This window comes from Podarcis muralis, chromosome 3 (genome assembly GCF_964188315.1).
Source record: "Podarcis muralis chromosome 3, rPodMur119.hap1.1, whole genome shotgun sequence".
Taxonomy (NCBI): domain Eukaryota; kingdom Metazoa; phylum Chordata; class Lepidosauria; order Squamata; family Lacertidae; genus Podarcis; species Podarcis muralis.
The window spans coordinates 52,553,440-52,569,302 of NC_135657.1; the positions used below are offsets into that span (position 1 = coordinate 52,553,440).

Genomic DNA, 15,863 nt, shown 5'->3' on the forward strand with positions numbered 1-15,863 from the left:
CCGTACAAAAAAGCTGTATTAATGTCATGATGGGAAACACGCAGTTTCTCCTCCGCAGCGATCTTGAGCATCAGCCGAATGCTCTCATATTTGACTGTGGGTGAGTAGGTCTCGTGGTAATCCTGTCCTGGTACCTGTGAAAAACCTCTGGCAACCAATCTGGCTTTGTGTCTGACTACCTTGCCATTCTGGTCTGTCTTGGCCTTGAAGACCCATTTGCTGCCAACTAGTCTCATACCTGGGACTACCGGTACCAGCTCCCAAGTTTGGTTCCTGTTCAAGGAATCAACTTCAGCCTTCATGGCATTAAGCCAAGGCTCAGCATCTTTAGAGGTTAACTCCTGAACCTCTTTGAAGCTTGAAGGTTCCCACACCTTCTCTGAGCTACTAAGAACAGCAGTTGCAGTCTTAGCAAACTCATCAGCAAATCTCTTTGGAGGTCTGCCTTTGGTCGCCCTTTCAGACCTACGAACCAGACGCAAGTCTTCTGGACTCATCTCCTCTTTCTTAGGAGAAAAATGACCAATGGTGAACAGTGGTTCTTCCAGTTCATTGTCAGACGCATCAGATGGTCTGACTGAGGCCTTTGCACTCTTGTAGTCTGCTGTGTCATCACTCTCACTGACATCAGCAGCAGCGCCGCCCAATGAACTGGAATCCGAACTCTGATCATCATCATCATCATCATCATCATCCTCATCATCATCATCCTCAGCAGCTTCCTCTGCTTTAGCTGCTTGCTTGACATCACCTTCATCCTCCTCTGGGTAACTCTGGAAAATTCCCACATTTTTCCCCCACTTAGGATTGTACTCAACACTCCTTGTGAACTTTATGGATTTAGAGTCAGTCATCCATACCCTGTATGCACCTTTTTCGTACCCCATGAACAAACCATGTGCCCCACGCTTCCCAAGCTTGTTGGTTTGTGGGGTGCGTGCCCACATGTCAGAACCGAAGATTCTCAGGTGCTTGATGTTCGGTTTCTTACCAAACATCTTCTCGTACGGAGTACAACCAATAGGTGATGACAGTCTGCGATTATAGGTATAAACTACCGTCGACAGAGCTTCCCCCCAAAACTTATCAGGGAGGTTGGCATCATGCAACAAGGTTTTCATTCCTTGCAGCAACGTTTGATTTGCTCGCTCCGCAAGCCCATTCATCCATGGCGATCTAGGCGTTGTCAAGTCATGCTGGATTCCCTTCTCAGTCAGGAAAGCTTCAAACTGCTGAGAAGTGAATTCCCCGCCGCGATCGGTAAACAGACAGCCGATACGTTTACCGTGAGCATTCTCCAGCCAAGCACAGAATGCTTTGAACCTAGGAAACGCTTGCGATTTCTGCTCGAGCATAAACACATGAATGTACCTAGAAAAAGAATCAATTAGAACCATGAAGAACCTTGCTCCTCCCAAAGAGGGCGCAAGAGGACCAACCAGGTCTGCATGAACTAGCTGGTAGGGTTTGGAAGCCTGCCTGCTAGACTCTTTGCCTTTTGGAGCAACCTTCACCTTGTTCTCTGCACAAGATACACATTTCATGTGATACTTACAAGGTTTGATGTTCAAACCTTCAACCAATCCAGGCATCTTGGCCAGCGCCTGCCAAGACATGTGACAAAATCTTCGATGTGCATCATGAATGCATCCTGCATGAAGAACCTTGTTAGTTTGTGCAACACAACAAGAATCAGCATTAGACACAACAGCATTGTCATCATAAGTTATACAGAATAAACCATCTATAAACTTTGCATGCAAAATGTCCTCTTTGCCTTTTCTGATGACACAGACGCTCCTCTTGAAGGATATCTCAAAGCCACGCCCAGTCAGCTGTGGGACGCTAAGCAAATTGTCCGCAGCTCCAGGAACATACAGTACATTACTGATGGTTGTATGCAAACTTGCAAGTTTCACAGTCCCTTCTCCTGCAATTTGCAACGTCCTTCCATCAGCCAGGTGGATCTCTCCTTCTTGAGGCGAGAAGGAGATAAACAGGTGCTTATCCTTTGAAAGATGGCGGCTCGCACCAGAGTCCACAATAAACCTGGCTTTAGCCTTTGGAGCAGTCTTTGCAGCAAGCAAAACCTTGTTTTCCACCGGCGTGGGCTTTTGCAGCTTGCCCCCCTGCTCCTGGCCATGAGACTTGCCTTTAGCCTTTGGTGAAGCAGTGCCAGCTAACAAAGCCTTGTTTTCCACTGGCGTGGGCTCTTCACCCCCCTTCTGCTTCGGGCCATCTGCAGGCATCTGTCTTTGTTTACCTCTGGCCTTCCGGCCTCTGCAAAGACGATGACCTTGGTTCCCATGAGAAACAGAGCTCTCAGCTGCCGTCTCCTTGGCTCCCCCTGGAGGCTGGAATGCTGCCTGGGATGACATCACAGTCTGCTCCCCCTGCAGCTTGCAACCGGTGCCCTCAGCATCCCTGCATTCACTCGCATTCTGGGAAACAGCCAGGACCTCCGATGCAGTCAAACTCTGGGCATTCAAACTCTGAGCTGGGATGACTGGCATGTGGGCTATCTTCAAAGCATTCCACATCTTACGTGCCGTCACGTTGCCAGCAAGCGTAGCAATTTCCTCCAGAGAGACGGATAAGACTATTATGTCAATGGCCCTCGAATTCTGGGCCTCCCATTTCTCTGTCAGAGGATCTGGGGGGGCTTGAGACACAGTATGCCAGACTCCATACTGACGCAGCAAACTCTCACACCATTTTGCCCAGGTCTGATAATTGTGCCGATTTAACTTTGGGCACTCAGTGGCCTCTGAAGCTTCAAAAGCGTGGAAAAACTCCATTCCAGCTTTTACTTGAGCCGTGAGCCTTTATGCCTTCAAAGACTCCTTATCGCGGCAGCCCATTAATCACGAACTCTCTGGCTTGGCTCCCAGGCCAATTAAGCCTTCCGGAGTTCATAGGCTCCATCCGAGGTAAAACAGAAAAGCCTCCCTTTCTTTCGCTTTTCCCACGTACCTCTCAAACGCAGTCTGTTGCAGCTTTACTCTCCTGTAGGTGCTGTGAATCTGGGCCCATAACCTTGTTGTTGGGAAACTGTCAGGGAGATATTGTCCATCATGGCCCCAAGCCGGCTGCCGGACGTCCATCGATCTCCCGTAGCCAGGCAGATCCAGCAGTTAGCGACACGAAGCCTCAGAAATAGATTGCCACATTCCAGGCTTGTGCACACTGTTTATCAGCAGAAACCACAGCCAGAAAGCTTGCACCGCAGAAGAGCATAATTTACAGACTTTATTTAGCGTTGAACAGAACAAAGGAAAAACATGACCGTTCTGAGTCAGTGACTCCGACCGACTGACATCGAAAGGAAACAGCAAACATAAACATCCTGTCAACAGGACATGCGCAGACTCTGTGACTTACAAAGCCTGCTCCCTTTTTAAGGTGGAACGGAAATATCCTAACAATTCTATCATCGGGACGCAGAACCAAAGGCCCCCTAGCATATCTTCCAGGTGCCTTGGAAAAAATGGGACATCCTGGTTTTTTCCATGAGATCTTGGTGGGCATTTTGGCTACCACAATCTCATGTGCTCTCCTGAGGTCTCGCCCCAGGAAAAGCACTTTGGGTGGAGGGGGCAAAAAGTATGCTTATTTCTGTGGCAATTTTGTTTTAATTTAGCTGCAGCTCCTTCTGTTGCTGAGCAAACCGAACTTGTTGATGACTGCTATCAAGGCACTGGAACAAGTTACCGGGGTACAATGGCCTTGACCATCTCTGGAAAGAAATGTCAAGCATGGAACGCTATGACACCACATGCTCACACTAAAACCCCAGAAGCCCTCCCAAATGCGTATGTTTGCCTCAACTTTCCTCAGACATTGTGACATTTTTGTGTGTCTAGCAAATCATGTAAAATGGCCCTACATATAGATAATGTTAAGCAAGAGTCTTTGGGTGAGTGTCCCTCCTTTTGATACGAACTCTTCAAACTCCTCTTGGCATTACATACAAACCAGGGTTCTGGATTTGTTCCACTCCTTGCCAGTCATGTGAAATTTCATGTGAAATCAAGAACAAACCTTGCCTTGGCAATGTGGTTTGTTTGGAATGAAACAAACTGCAATCCCAGGTTTGGCTATTATGCTAGGCTGGGAATTATAGCTTGCTGTTCCTGCTTGTATTAGGGGATGAGAGAAATGGGAACCTTTAACCTTTAAGCATGGTTTACTGTACCATGCAAAAACAGTCAGTGTAGGCAATGCTAAGCTAAATGAACTAATGGTCTGTAGTGCTATAAGATAGCTTTTTGAATAAGGATATCAACTGTCCTAATCTGCTAAAGATCATAGGCTGTTAGATAGTTGATATCCTTGTTCAAATAATTTTTTGAAAAAATCACATATGTTGGATATATTTTGTTAAAAGTGGTACAATTTCTCTGTTGGGGCAAGGTCTATGGTTACAAGTGATGTCATTAGTTTAGGAAAAGAAAGACTTTTGGATCAGACCAAAGGCCCATCTTGTGCAATATTCTGTTCCTAGAAATGGCCAACTAGATGGCTTCTGGAAGTTTATAAGAAGAGTATAAAGCATCAGTCACCTCCGTTGTATAATTATTTTATTTGTTTAAAAACCACATCCTGCCTAAGGCATCTTGCAACAAATTAAAAGAAATCAATCAAATAATCAATTACAAAACCAGCTTAACACATACAGCAGAAACCCAGAAACGTTGCAATGCAGCAACAATTCAGACCCCCCCCAACCAGGTTTAAGCAGTTATAGAGGCGTTTAAAAAACAGGTTGAAGGTATTTACTGTAAGCCAGGGGTGGGGAGTCTGTGCCCCTTCAATTGTTGATGGCCTACAACTCCCAACTCACAGCTGTCCATAGAGGCGCAAGTTAATTCTGTGTCCAGGGCAGCTGTTTACCAGCTCCATCTAGTACGCAGGCTGAGACCCTACCTGCCCACAGACTGTCTTGCCAGAGTGGTGCATGCTCTAGTTATCTCCCGCTTGGACTACTGCAATGCGCTCTACGTGGGGCTACCTTTGAAGGTGACCTGGAAACTAATTAATCCAGAATGCGGCAGCTAGACTGGTGACTGGGAGTGGCCGCTGAGACCATATAATACCAGTCCTGAAAGATCTTCATTGCCTGCCAGTACATTTCCAAGCACAATTCAAAGTGTTGGTGCTGACCTTTAAAGCCCGAAACGGCCTTGGTCCTGTATACCTGAAGGAGCGTCTCCACCCCCATCGTTCAGCCTGGACACTGAGATCCAGCGCCGAGGGCCTTCTGGCGGTTCCCTCACTGCAAGAAGTGAAGTTACAGGGAACCAGGCAGAGGGCCTTCTCAGTAGTGGCACCTGCCCTGCGGAACGCCCTCCCAGATGATGTCAAGGCAATAAACAACTATTTTACTTTTAAAAGACTTCCCTGTCTAGGAAAGTTTTTAATGTCTGATGCTGTATTGTTTTTGATCTTTGGTTGGAAGCCACCCAGAGTGACTGGGGAGACCCAGTCAGATGGTCGGGGTATAAATAAATTACTACTACTACTACTACTACTACTACTACTACTACTACTATAATATCATCCCTGATCATTGACCACACTAGTCCAGTAGTATTTGGAGGGTCACAGCTTCCCCAAAAACTACTGTATTGGTTGGTATAGCTCAGAAATGCACCATTATAATGAGCAACCAGGCACATTACCCTGGGAGCAAGGCACCAATGAATCAAATGATAGAATCCTAAGCTTCCTAACCTATTATATTCAAACTGTTTTAAATGTTATTCACATCCTGGATATTATATAGAGTTTTGTATCTACATTTATAGGGACCTGAGGAAAAACTACTGCAGAAACCCAGACAACGATAAGGCTCCCTGGTGTTATACTACTGATCCCAGTACAAGATGGGAGTTCTGTAATCTACAGAAGTGTCCTGATCCTGCACAACAACAACAACAGCCACAGCCCACATTGTCACCAAACCTTGGTATGACTGCTTCCCCCAGTGCAGACAACCAGCCCAGAGTCACCTTTATATAGAAGTGATATGGAATTCAGTCCAGTAAAGATTAAATAATTTATTTTGTGGCTACTTTAAGTTACTATAGGATTGCAATACACTGGTACCTTGGTTTTTGAGCATCTCAGAAGCCAAACGTTTTGGTTTTTGAATGCCAAAACCCCAGAAGTAATTGCTTCCGTTTTCAAACGCACCTTGGAAGTCGAACGGCTTCCACTGCGTTTTAAAATTTTTCTCCATTGACTTTGCAGTCCACCCTTTGCACCTCAGTTGTTGAAAGTTTTGGAAGTCGAACAGTCTTCCAGAACGGATTATGTTTGACAACCGAGGTACCACTGTAGAGAAAGGTGTCTCTAGGGTTGATCTTTTTTTCAGTTCACTAGGTTAACATTCTCTCTGCTACATTTTAGACCACATTTGTTGCCCATTAAATTCTATAGGTCTGGGGGGCAGGGGGCAGAATATAGGATAGATTATATTTCCCTATGCTGTTTTGGACTTCATTCTAAAAAAATAGTTCAATATTACAAGCAAATTGGCATTGAAGCATTTGTGTACATGCTATCAGAAGACCATCATATAGGCTTTCATTATCTACACAGATGATCTCCAGGTCTTTAAGGAAATTGTAGTGATCAGTATTTATAAATTACTAATCTCTGTTTCCTGAGGCCTTAAGCAAAATAAACCAAATATATGGTAGTCACATGTGATCAGAGAGGTCTGAGGTACTGGTTTCAAACCAAGGTTTGACCCAAATAGTCACAGAAATTGAAGGATATATATTTGATTGATAAATTGAAATAGCAGCATAGCATGAACCTTGATACCAAAGATACAGAAAATACAGATACCCACAAAATAACAAAGACTAACTTAGCCAAGACTAGAATACTTTACCAACACTCTTGGTCTCTCAAGGTTGCTGAAGGTTGCCAGTTGGGAGAGTACAAACTTAAAGGATAGACAAAAAGGGCCTGAGGGGAAGCAAATGTAACTGTGAGGTAGATGATTCATATATTCTTGTCTAGTAACAAGTGTCTCTCTCCTCAGCCAGTCAAAAGGCTTCATAGCTATAATTATCCAAAACCCTATGTCTGGTGATGCTCCCAATGACAGCATTGCTGAAAAATGTTATTCCAATTAGCAAACTGGCCATGTAAGTCCTTGAGACACTGGCATGGGATAACACAGGTGCAGTAAATCTTGGGTCTGCCAGCAATTAACTGAGAGAGAGAAAACTGCTTTCTCACGATCCCAGATCTAACTGAGAAGGCTTTCTTGCCAAACCAAAGTTTTGCACTTTATCTGGAATCAAAGTCTAAACACAGGACAGAAACAAAGTCCCCACAACACAGAAAGAGCTACAATTCCCAGGTTTCCTGGGCAAAGGGGGAATGACTGTTAAAGCAATTTAAACCTGTAGTGGAAATATGACCTGTGTAAGAAAAGCCCCCAATCTCCCATTTTTATCTCTCTTTAAAGACTGTAGGACCGGTTATGGGAAAGATTATCATGGAAAGATTGCAGTGACAGCAACTGGCAAGACTTGCCAAGAGTGGCGTTTGCAGACACCTCATAAGCACGATTTTTTCACACCAGAGACTCACCCCCGTTCAGGTCTGGAAAAAAATGTAAGTGGCATTATGTAGCAGGTAGGATGTGTTCTGAAATGTAAAGAAACAGAAAATACCAGACATGGCTTAAGCAAGATTGACCTTATGAAAAATGTCCCCAAGCCTCCTGATTTTTTTCTTCCCTTTCATATGCTCCTTTTTCATTTCCCCACTAATTATTCCCCCTCTATTATCTCATTCTTTTGCTAAATGTCTATCATGTTTAGCTACATTTTTAAACTGTTGTAGTGGTTTGAGTGTTGGGCTAGGACCTGGGAAACCAGGGTTCAAATCCCAGCACAGCCATGCAGCTCACTGGGTCAGTTATTGTCTCTCAGCCTCTCAAAGTTGATGTGAAGATAAATGGGGTGGGAGAGAATTACGCACAGCACTTTGAGCTACTTGGAGGAAAGGTGGGATACAAATGTACCAAATAAATAATGTTATTTTATCGCATAAACTGTTTGAAACAAGATACTGAAATTGGTTCCTAGAGAGCCAGTTTTATGTCTGCACCAAATCCAAGTAGCTTCTGTACTGTAAGCATAGTTACGTTCTTACAGCTTCTATGGAACTGAATTTTTCATTTTGGTTGCATTTTGAAAATAGTAAAGGACATAAGCCCTAGCCGCTGGCTGAATGAGGTTGTCACACCCATGAGCATACAAAGATTGCAGATTGAGTAGTTCTGTTTTTGTTGTCTCCCCGCCCCCCATAGTATTGCAGAAATCCGGATGGTGATATTAATGGCCCTTGGTGCTATACCACAGACCCAAGCAAAACATGGGACTACTGTGATGTCCCCCAGTGCCGTAAGTATGCTTGTAATGACTTGTCAGCTTTGTGATATTTCATGTTAAGTGTTTAAACGTTTCTATTTCAATGTTGTTTTAGGCTGGAACTAGGCTCGTTTTGATTTTGCTCACCTCTCCCCATAATGTGTAGCTCTGGTAGCACATAACATGATCTCATCTTGGCATGGTGCCATTTATTCTGACTCTGTTATTGACAGCTGCCACGGTTGGGGAACATCTGATAGGATAATTTCATGTCCTACATGTCTATCACTAGACATTAGTGGAAAAGAACGAGGAATCTGACATGGGGTTGCTGTTTTTTATTGCAATCCTAAATACATTTTGCTGGGAGTAAGTCCCATCGAATTCAGTGGGGCTTGGTGGACACACATAGGCTTTCACTGTACACCTATTGCTGTTGACCATCTCTTCTTAGTCAACAGTTTTTCATCTACTAAAAAAACAATTTCTCTAAGCAAGGTCAGGTACACTGAAAAAGAGAAGACTGGATATCTGCATAAGATAGCAGTCCTTGCTGTTGTTGAAATGAATTACCTCCAGTCTTTTCAAGCTGTTCCACAGCTAGTCACTAGGCAATTTAGGCTTCATTGGATTTTCCTTAACCCTAGCAATGAAGGCTTAGGGTTGGTGTAGGAACTAGAACAGGATGGTGTTCAACAGGGAATTTGTGGGAGATTAATGGTTTTCAGAATTGCATACAAGCGTGTCTCATTATGGTGTCCAGGTGCGAGACAGGGCGTGTGAACCTTTCATGGCTGTGTAATGGAAGGCATTTCTCATGAAAACTACACCTGGTGAAATTTCCTCTTCTGTGCAACTGTCCACTTTTGCATCTGACCACTCGGTTTCCCAAATTATGAAGACCTGTTGAGGTGTTTATAATCCTAACATTCTACTATATTTCACATTTCCTCTGTGTCTCTTTCATTTATTCTCCAGCTGCTGAGGAATATGAATGTGGAAAAGCCAAATATAAACCAATCCTTTGCTTTGGACGGATTGTTGGTGGATGTGTTTCAAATCCCCATTCTTGGCCCTGGCAGATTAGTCTTCGAGTAAGGTATTAAAACCCACAATCCGTTCTGCTACACCAATGGTGGGAAACATTTGGCCCTCCAGATATTACTGAACTACGACTCCCATAATTCATGACAATTGGCCATGCTGGCTTGCATGATGGGAGCTGGGATCCAGAAACAAATGTTCCGCACCCCTGGGCTACATAATGTCCCTCAAGTGTTTGTGTTAGTGAGGAAGTGGGAAAGATGCATGCGTTGGTGCAAGGAAAAAATTGGTATAAAGGGGATAATTCCTGGATGCCAAGATCAAAGCTTGGGGTAAGTACTCTTTGGTCAGAGAACCCCAGAGGAGATTTAAAACCACAAAATATGCAGCATTGTAAAATAGGAAATATAAGCTGTTGGACCTTTAAAATATCCCCTTGTAAGTTCCAAAACTTCCCTCTTCCCCAAACATAGGAAAAGACCACACATTTGGTAAGTTAAAAATTGGTTTACTTACAAACTCTTTAAAGGTCTGGTTCACGTGCTTTTCCATACAGCATCATAAAAGGTTGCACAGACATTTAAACTTAGTTTGGTTCCGAAGTGGTGAAAGTTCCTAAATTATTAGTATTGGAACTCAGAAATGGCTGAAGAGAGCCATGCAGTTTGAACTGGAGCAACCAGCTCAGAACCTCTTCACACATTGAGCTTCTTAGGTAGACTGAGAACAAAAGCTTGATTATCTAGTTCTTCCCAAGGCGAGAGGAAGTGGGCAGCACAGCTTACTCTATGGTATTAACCCCTTCATGCATTAATTAGACTTAACAAACCTCATATAACCAACATGCTTATCTGACAGTATATACATGTGCTTGGGAAAAGTAAGTTTGAAGCTTCAGACTTTTCCTAAAATTCCTTCAACATTTCAGCATGCTTAAAGGAAACCACATGGACAAAAGTTATTGAAACCATTAAAACCAACAAACTTTTATAACTCAAACTCATTTATTTCAATGGGTCTGCTCCAAAGATGATTTAGTTGGCATCACTTATACTCATCATTTTTATCAATAAGATCACTGTGGGAGAGAGAGTACATGTTCACACATCAGAACAAATTCTGTGTTATGTTGAAGCAAAGTTGGAGAACCTCTGACCCTCCAGATGTTGTTGGATTCCATTCACCTCTGCCAGGATCACCAATGGTTGGAATGATGAAAGCTGTAATCCAGTAACATCTGGAAGGCCACAGATTTCTCACTCTTGAGTTAAAGGCAGTATTGTTTGCCAGCCTTTGGGGGAAATTGGGATACACCCATCCACCCCTGTTATTTATATTGCTCCCTTTAAAGGTTTCCCCCATCTGAAGACTTTCTAATAAAATAGAAGTAATCAAACAAAAATAACACAATGTATGCAGTAAAATAATGACAGTAATAGGATCTGAAACAGCAAGTGGTAGAACAGATAAAAACAAATTATCAGGGGGAAAACTCATAGTTAAAATGCCTGGGAGCAGCAGGAATACAACTAATCTGCCTTTACTTTCTTTTCAGGTCCTTTGATTTGCATTTCTGTGGAGGCACATTGATAGCTCCGCAGTGGGTTCTGACAGCCACCCACTGCTTAGAGAAGTAAGCCATTTCAAAGTGTTGGTGCTACTATCTCCGAGCAGACAAGCAGCACAATGGGTCTGCCATGTTGCAATGGACTCTCTTTGGACACATTTACTGTTCCATGTTTATTTTTTGTTAGAGGCATTTATGCACCCCCAAAGCATGCAGATAATATTGACTCAGTACAAGGCAGCTTCTTACATTCCCCTTTTATAAATGGTTAGTAATCATTACCTGGTGGCCAATTGTGTTGTAGAAGAAGAGAATCAATCACTGGTTCCTAGTTGCTAGGATTGTTATATCCTGCTGTTCCCCGTTTCTCACTAGCGAGAAGTTTTGCTTCTAGCATCTTAATCTACCTGTAGCTGGGCAGGACCAACTTACTACTTTTGCACCTGCCCATAAGCTCCCAAATTGTACCTGCCATCTTGGCTGTAATTTCACTCCCTGTGGTGTGAGATGGTGACAAATGCATAGCTGTATGGTGGGTTGGATTGACGCTGGAGGCATAGTATGTGCTTCAGTCGCCCAGTCTCTAACTTTCAAAGAATTCTGCCCTCTTCAGCCATAGTGAGCAGACCTGCGCCTTGGTTATCTGGAGATGCCCTTACACAATGAATCTGCCTCTTGCAGGTCGTCAAGACCTTCATATTACAAAGTGACACTTGGGGCACACACGGAGAGGGCTACTGAGCCATCTGTACAAGAGCGAGATGTTGAAAAAATATTCAAAGGACCAAATAGGGCAGACATTGCCTTGCTGAAACTAAGCAGGTATCCCTTTGTGTTATAATTTTAATAGTCATTTTATTGACCAGTTCTTATGTTATGATGTGATAGCTATTGAAATGGTTGTGTGAAGTGCCTCCCACAGTGGTTGGGGAGGGTCAAATCACAGTACGGAGCAGGGAGAAATTTAGCTCACACTTTCATGCAAACCTTTTCAATGCATACTCCCCAAAACAAATATATGAACCAAAGCACAGCTCTCCTATAGAATTTGCACTTGCATGTTCAGGCTCCACACCCTCACTGCTCCTCAGCTGGATAGGAGGAACTGACACAACACAGCTTAATTGGGTGATTGACCACAGATGTAAGAGGTCTGGCATAGGCATTGGGCATATGAAAAGATTTTGGTTTTTTTAAAAAAATGTATTTATTGAAAGAAATATACACTAAAAAAATTGTGCACATTTTCACGAGCACTTCTTATTTTTTAAAATCACAAACTGATGCAAAAATGTGAACTTAAGAGTGGAAAAATGAGAAACTGAGACAAACCAAGATTACAGATTTGCCCATCCCTAGATCACCAGACCATGCCTCTCTCTTGTTTTTTTAAAAAAGTATTATGTTAACTTGATTGAAATCACTAACAGCAGTGAATGCTTGTTTTAATCAAATTGCTTTGCATGGAATGATATCCACCTAGTTCTGTGTTTTAAGCAACCACCTGTTGAAGCAATAATGATCTGTCTGCAGTATATCCTTGTGTTATGTACACATTTAGGACTAATGGCCCTAATTGCAGATTTTCTTTTAGCAGCGACATGCTGCAATGAATGTGAATTGACACCTGTTCTAGCATATCTGGGGCTTCAGCTGCATGAAGAAATAATGTGTGTTCAAAGTGTTCTAATATAACAAGGGTAAAATCAGTCTTGATATTTAAACAACAGCTATCAAGGTGTGATGTTTGCTTTGCAACTTGCCCTATTCAAATAAATGCCTTCAAGTTAAATGCTGGACTCACGCCACGTTCCTATGCTTTAGGTGGATAGACTGCATAAAAAGCAATAGATGTGCCTTTCCAAAATTGAAAGGGAGGTTCCAAACAAGATCAGTTGTTCTAAAAACATCGCATCTGTCTTCACCATCAGAGCTTAACCCTTTTTGCTCGGGAGCAGTACTTCCTTCCAAGTAAACATGTGTAGGACCAGGATACAAGTAAGGCTTACAGGGAAAGCATTTGAATTGAATATTTCTTTGTTAGTTCCAACTTCCATCACTTTTGCTTGCCTGAGACTGGGAAAAGTCGAGCATTGATAAGGACAGACACATATGGGAACATTAGACTTCTAGAAATGCATTCCTTTAAAAAAAAAGAAGTTGCCTGAAGGTTCACAACCCAGCTGGTAGCAATCAGGGTAAGTGGAATGATGAAAAAGAACAATGTCAAACCTCTTGGAAATGTTTGTTTCAGCCCTGCCGTGATCAACGATAAGGTCATTCCGGCATGTTTGCCTCCAGCCAATTCAATGGTAGCAGGTGGAGCAGAATGTTATGTTACTGGATGGGGTGATACAAAAGGTGAGTAAATTTTGAGCAGCTAAGTATCCAAAGTAGCTAAGGTTGTGTTGTCTTCCCTCCGTATTCCATTATATTATTCTAATCTCCATCCTTTTGATTTTTGACTTTCTTACACATGGATAGGGTTGCCATATTTCGAAAAGTGAAAAGTTGTTGAGCTTTTTTGCAAAATAAAAAAAATTTTTTTTTGAACTACTTTTTATGAAATTCACCATTTGTCCAGATTTTCCTGGACATTTCAGTGATTTCTGCCCAGGCACTTTTTACACGGACCAAATACTGGCTATGTCCAGTGTTGAAAGCCTGCCAGCTTGGCAATTCTCCTAGCACTACTGGGACATAAAAAGAGAAAATTAAAGGCTGCCACCCATCATTACAGCCTGTCACCAACCCTGTCAGTGTTTATATCACAATTTAATGTCTGTTTATTTTCTTCCTTTCTCCCTTACTCGCAAAGGAACTGGTGGAGAAAGCATTCTTAAAGAAACTGGCTTCCCTGTAATTGAAAATAAAGTGTGCAATCGGCCTGAATTTTTGAACAACAGGGTCAGAACCACTGAACTCTGTGCTGGGAATATTGATGGTGGCACTGACAGTTGCCAGGTAAGAGAGTCTAGTGATGGAAATACTTGGCAATAATAATAATATAATAATAACAATTTTTTATTCATTTCCCACCCATCTGGCTGGGTTTCCCCAGCCACTCTGGGTGGCTCCCAAAAGAATATTAAAAATGCGATAAAACATCGAACATTAAAAACTTCCCTAAACAGGGCTACCTTCAGATGTCTTCTAAAAGTCAGATAGTTGTTTATTTCCTTGACATCTGATAGGCGGGCGCCACCACCGAGAAGGCCCCCTGCCTGGTTCCCTGTAACTTCTCTTCTCGCAGTGAGGGAACCGCTAGAAGGCCCTTGGAGCTGGATCTCAGTGTCCGGGCTGAATGATGGGGGTGGAGATGCTCCTTCAGGTATACAATACACCAGAAACAATGGACATTCGGGTATTGCTTTGTGTAAGCCTTGGCTGCTCAACATTCCAAACCCTCATTATGGCCCCATCCACATAATACATTTGTAAGTTGTATTATGCCACTTTAAATAGTCATGGGTTCCCCCAATGAATCCTGGGAACTGTAGTTTATGTCTTTGTGGGAAGGAGTCGGAGGTTATTGGTTTTAGGGTTTTTTTGTTCTTGTTTTATCTTGTTTATGTTGTGTACTGCCCTGAGATCTACAAACAAAGGTTGGTATACTACTACTACTACTACTACTACTACTACTACTAATAATAATAATAATAATGGTGCCAAGAGTTGCTAGGAGACCCTGGTTCCCCTTACAGATCTGCAATTCCCAGTGATCCCTGGGAAGAGAGGATTGATGGTTACACTCTTGGAATTGTAGCTCTAGGGCTCTCCTGACATTAGCTGTTATGGGGAACAACCCTGCCTCCCCCCCCCCTTATTTAGTGATACTGTGCTGTTAGGTCTTTGAACTGCAATAAAGAATTGACCTAGTGACCTAGTGATATTGTAGTTTTGTATGCTAACCTTCCTTCCTAGGGCACTACATTCACTGGCTATGCTGTGGGTCTGTAATGGTTGTCATATTTGGAGATTAGCCCCGTTTGCAGGTTTTGTCTTCCCCATAGCAATAGTCACAACTTTGGTGGATAAGGCATTGGGGTGGAATCCTTTAGTCTAACATCTGGCAGGAGGTGAAATGGTGGTTCACCCCCCCACCTCAGAAAAGGTGTGTTCACAGGGTATCTCGTGAGAGGGGTCTGGTTGGAAGTCTCTGTCCCAAAGCCAAGGCTGATGGGCCACAGAGCTTCCTTCAGTGGCTTGGGGGGGCGCATCCATGTAGACCTTCATCTTGCAATGGACCCATTAATCCCATGAGCAACTCTGTCATGCCTCAGCCCCCCACCAGGAGGCTGAGAGGGATATACAACCCAATTCCTAAGCCAAATCCTACCTCCATCTGGAATCAATAAAGTTATGGCCAATTTTAAAATCCCAGAACGTTGCCTTGTCCAGTTTATTCACCTTTCTTAGGTTAGGCCTTGCTCCCTGAGGAGGGGTTGCTGCGAGTGGGTCTGCATATATGAATGACCTTGTGTGGGCACAGTCTGAGGCAAAACATATCTAGTGAGATCTGTTCATTACATGTTTATGTTTATTTCTGCTCTGTTTGTTCATTTCCCTTTTTCATTTGTAGGGTGATAGTGGAGGGCCTCTGGTCTGTGCAGAACAAGGAAGATATATCCTTCATGGAGTCACCTCCTGGGGTCTTGGCTGTGCGCAGCCCATGAAGCCTGGTGTTTATGTCCGAGTTTCCCAGTTTATTTCATGGATTGAAAAAACAATGCGTGAAAACTGAATTATTTCACTCTTGTTGAAAGAAGCACATACATATACAGATGTATCACACACACACACAGGATCCAGGGTGCAATGTTGTAAAATAAATTACATGATTGTAAAAATGACCG

The 15,863-nt window shown here is 43.1% G+C and overlaps 1 protein-coding gene across 1 annotated transcript in view; it reads left to right on the forward strand.

The window, feature by feature from the left end:
- PLG (plasminogen) overlaps positions 1–15,860 on the forward strand; it is a 30,811-nt gene extending 14,951 nt beyond the window's left edge. The window contains exons 10-19 of the mRNA XM_028723838.2: positions 3,641–3,812; positions 5,808–5,968; positions 7,487–7,635; positions 8,336–8,429; positions 9,375–9,495; positions 10,996–11,073; positions 11,689–11,829; positions 13,262–13,368; positions 13,826–13,971; positions 15,590–15,860. Coding sequence (XP_028579671.2) covers positions 3,641–3,812; positions 5,808–5,968; positions 7,487–7,635; positions 8,336–8,429; positions 9,375–9,495; positions 10,996–11,073; positions 11,689–11,829; positions 13,262–13,368; positions 13,826–13,971; positions 15,590–15,751 — 1,331 coding nt within the window. The 3' untranslated portion in view covers positions 15,752–15,860. The remainder of the gene's footprint in view (positions 1–3,640; positions 3,813–5,807; positions 5,969–7,486; positions 7,636–8,335; positions 8,430–9,374; positions 9,496–10,995; positions 11,074–11,688; positions 11,830–13,261; positions 13,369–13,825; positions 13,972–15,589) is intronic.
- Positions 15,861–15,863: the final 3 nt, after the last annotated feature.